This window comes from Salvia hispanica, chromosome 2 (genome assembly GCF_023119035.1).
Source record: "Salvia hispanica cultivar TCC Black 2014 chromosome 2, UniMelb_Shisp_WGS_1.0, whole genome shotgun sequence".
NCBI lineage: Eukaryota > Viridiplantae > Streptophyta > Magnoliopsida > Lamiales > Lamiaceae > Salvia > Salvia hispanica.
Window position 1 is genome coordinate 15,012,731 of NC_062966.1, and position 3,649 is coordinate 15,016,379.

At 37.3% G+C, this 3,649-nt stretch overlaps 1 protein-coding gene across 2 annotated transcripts; it reads left to right on the forward strand.

The window, feature by feature from the left end:
- The first annotated feature begins 227 nt into the window (after window positions 1–227).
- Window positions 228–2,469, forward strand: LOC125207337. Of its 2 annotated transcripts, XM_048106630.1 has the most exons (3): window positions 228–554; window positions 1,155–1,788; window positions 1,948–2,469. In XM_048106630.1, the coding sequence occupies exons 1-3, from the start codon at window positions 459–461 to the stop codon at window positions 2,250–2,252; spliced, it is 1,035 nt and encodes a 344-aa protein (XP_047962587.1). In that variant the 5' UTR covers window positions 228–458; the 3' UTR covers window positions 2,253–2,469. The 2 variants fall into 2 exon arrangements, with proteins under 2 accessions (XP_047962587.1, XP_047962586.1); XM_048106629.1 differs by having other exon boundaries at window positions 229–554; window positions 1,155–2,469.
- Window positions 2,470–3,649: the final 1,180 nt, after the last annotated feature.

A 3,649-nucleotide genomic window follows, 5' to 3' on the forward strand; every position in this document is an offset into this window, starting at 1 on the left:
TCCAGATATTTGAAACAAAATCCATTTGAGAGCAGCTTTTTTTGTTTACCAAATTTAAATCACTCCACGCAACAGCCAGGTCAATTGACGCGTATAACATGAAAATGACAAGAATAACCTTTCCAGCATTCCCAAAACCAAAATATGGAATGGGGCTTGTTCGTAAATTGAGCAGCAGCAGACGTGGGGTAGAAGACGAGTAAACGGCTTCCTTCTTTCTAATCTTTACAACTGACCCTTTCTACTCTCTTCTCTATTTTATTGTCTCCTTACTTTCAATAATTCCCTTTTTCGTTGTTTAATTTCCTCCGCCTTCTTCAATTTGGGGAGGATTACTGGGAACTGACTTAGGCCTCCTCCCTCCTCTGCTCCAGATTTTCAATTTATGGGCGTATCTTCGTTTCTGCTGTAATTGGATTCTTCTAGGCACACATTCCCGGATCTAGAGAGAGAGGGATATGTGTAGTGTAACCAAGTTTTGTGATAAGGTATATATGATGGCGGAAGGGGGATCTCAGTATTGTTCCAAGAAGTCTGATGATATATGTGATGAGGTATATTTGTTCAATTCTTCTTCTTTCATCCTACTTTTATTTGGTTGAGATTTTTAGGTAACTGTGGTGTTATTGCTGCTCTAGTAGTAGTATTTGTTTCTCAGAATAAAGTCCGTGGAAATTAGAAGCTCAAAATTTGGATTTCAAAAATGGAAAAATTTGAAATCTTCTTCTGAATAATATGTGTAACAACCCAGTAATACTGGGGTAAATCAAATTTGTATCCCTACTATAGGTTTTATGGGGTAAGACATCTGTGATACTTCAGATTCTAGACCCTATAATTTTTGTTGTTTTTGTGTTTTTTTCCCCATCTGTTTGCCCTATTCTTTTTTAGGGTTCCCCCTTCCTTGTTTCGGAGCTATGTTTATATGTTAATGGATTTCTGTATAATTTGCACTAAATTGGGTGTTTAGGGTTTCTGTATAATTTCTGTATAATCGATCTTACTTCTTATGTGTCGAATTGGGCTCTTGTGTTTTATTAAAACCCCCTAACTGTGGTATTCTTTCGTGTTCTTTATTTGGTATTAGCTGTAGCCATTGCAAATGTGTGCTAGTCTTTGATGAGTCTAATGTGTCTGGTATTCTCAACGAGCAGGATTCAGGAAAGAGCTCGAGCATGACAAGATTAAAATGCTTCCTGCGTGGATTGGACATTAAAGCCTATCTCTTCCTCTTCATGTTGATCCCGACATCTCTGTTTTTCATATATGTGCACGGCCAGAAGATCACTTACTTCTTGCGGCCGTTGTGGGAATCTCCGCCTAAGCCCTTCCATGAAATCCCTCACTATTATCACGAGAACGTATCAATGGAGAATCTGTGTAAGCTTCACGGATGGGGAATTCGTGAGTATCCTAGGCGTGTTTTTGATGCCGTGTTGTTCAGCAATGAGCTTGACATCCTCAAGATAAGATGGAATGAGTTGTACCCTTATGTCTCAGAGTTTGTCCTCCTGGAGTCCAACTCAACCTTCACTGGTCTGCCGAAGCCTTTTGTGTTTGCTGGATTCCGGGATGAGTTTAAGTTTCTTGAGTCACGGCTAACGTACGGTCAAGTTCCGGGGAGATTCAAGAAAGGGGAGAATCCGTTTATTGAGGAAGCGTATCAGAGACTTGCATTGGATTATCTCCTGAAACAAGCTGGTATTCAGGATGATGACTTGTTAATAATGTCGGATGTTGATGAGATACCAAGTAGGCACACGATTAATCTCTTGAGGTGGTGCGATGGTATACCTCCGATCCTCCATCTTCGTTTGAGGAACTATCTCTATTCCTTTGAGTTTCTTGTTGACAACAATAGCTGGAGAGCTTCTATTCACGTATATGAGTCTGGGAAGACGAGATATGCCCACTATCGACAGTCTGATGAGATATTGGCTGATGCAGGGTGGCATTGTAGCTTCTGCTTCCGACGCATCAAAGAGTTTGTATTCAAGATGAAGGCTTACAGTCACGTGGATCGGGTTAGGTTCTCTCATTTCTTGAACCCCAAGAGGGTGCAGAGAGTGATCTGCAAAGGCGCTGATTTGTTTGATATGCTTCCTGAGGAGTACACTTTCAAGGAGATAATTGGGAAAATGGGACCGGTGCCACATTCGTACTCAGCTGTGCATCTTCCTGCTTATCTGTTGGAGAATGCAGACCAGTTTAAGTTCCTCTTACCTGGGAATTGCTTAAGAGAGAGTGGCTGAGGTGGGGAGTCTATAATTTTTGTATAGATTGAAATGGAGGATATTTTTATTGAACCAAGCCAGAGGTGTCGCTTTTACAGCTTGTTGGGCGTATTTATATCATTCTTTTTACGAGTGTTTGGGGGAATCGGACACAGTTCTTGGTTTCCAATGGTGACTTTTGTATATAGTTAGCCCTCTTCTCTTGAACATGAATGCTCCTCTCAAAATTTGCTTCTGCCTATCTTCTCACTTAGTTCTGCTAGCTTACTAAAATTTTGTTGTAGGATTGATAAGCTAGCTTAATATACTATGATCCCAGAGATCAGATGTGCAATTTAATGGTAATATTAATATTTATGCAATTTTACTTGAGGATGATTGAATTAGTCACAAATTATTGTGTTCGCAATTGATTAACCATTCCTGTATTAAAAAGACGCTAAATATAAAAAACTCGGAAAGTCAAATATTGTTGTAACATGGTTTGCTGTTTATTCAAGGTTGGTAATGTAATGTCAGTCTGGATATTATCCCCAACTTTAATCATTGAATGCTACTTATGTACAGCTCATCACAATCATATCATTAATTGGCGTTTTTAATACCTAACGTAGTATAAAAAAAATTTAGGTAGTTGTACATGAAAAAGGAAACGGGACAAATAAGAGTAACCCCAAGTTATGAAGGTCTATTCACATTTTATGAAATTGAAGAAGTTTTCTAACTGTCTTTTTATATTTTCAAATGGAATTAATTTATAGGCAGCCGATTAATATAACCAATAGTATTTACACAAGTGTGCATTTATTTTCAACTTTAACGGGTTGACAAAGAATATTTGTGCTAAAAAATGCAATATTTAATTCAATTTTAATTAAAGTAAGATTGGGTGGGGGAAAAGTAGTTTTGTCTTGTAATCTAAATGCAAAGTTTGGAGTTTGGAAATTTGAGGTACCGAGGTAATATTACTTTTTTGGTTGAAATCATATACTAGTACACAATATGACAATACATTCCATTTTATTAGCCGTTGCTACTTTGAAAAAGATTTAGAGACTGAAATTAGGTGTCTGCTGTTACTAGCCGTTGTGCTGGTAAATGGTAACTCTCCCTAAATAATTATGACTTCAAAAGATCATTTAATAGCATTTGTTTAATCATTTTCTTTTTTTCAAAACAAAATCGTAATTTTTATGTGGCGCCTTATTTTTATATAAGGTCAGAAAGATCAATACAAGGACCTTGGATAATGATGTGATAAGGATATCTACCGTCTTTTGTTTTCATTTTTTTTTATATACAAAGAGATTTAGTTGGGGGTAGATGCATTGTATCTGCCTTCCCATTGTATAATAAAATTAGTTATCGAGTAGTATCTTCCCACACATAAAAGTTTTATGTGATGCAATTCGTCA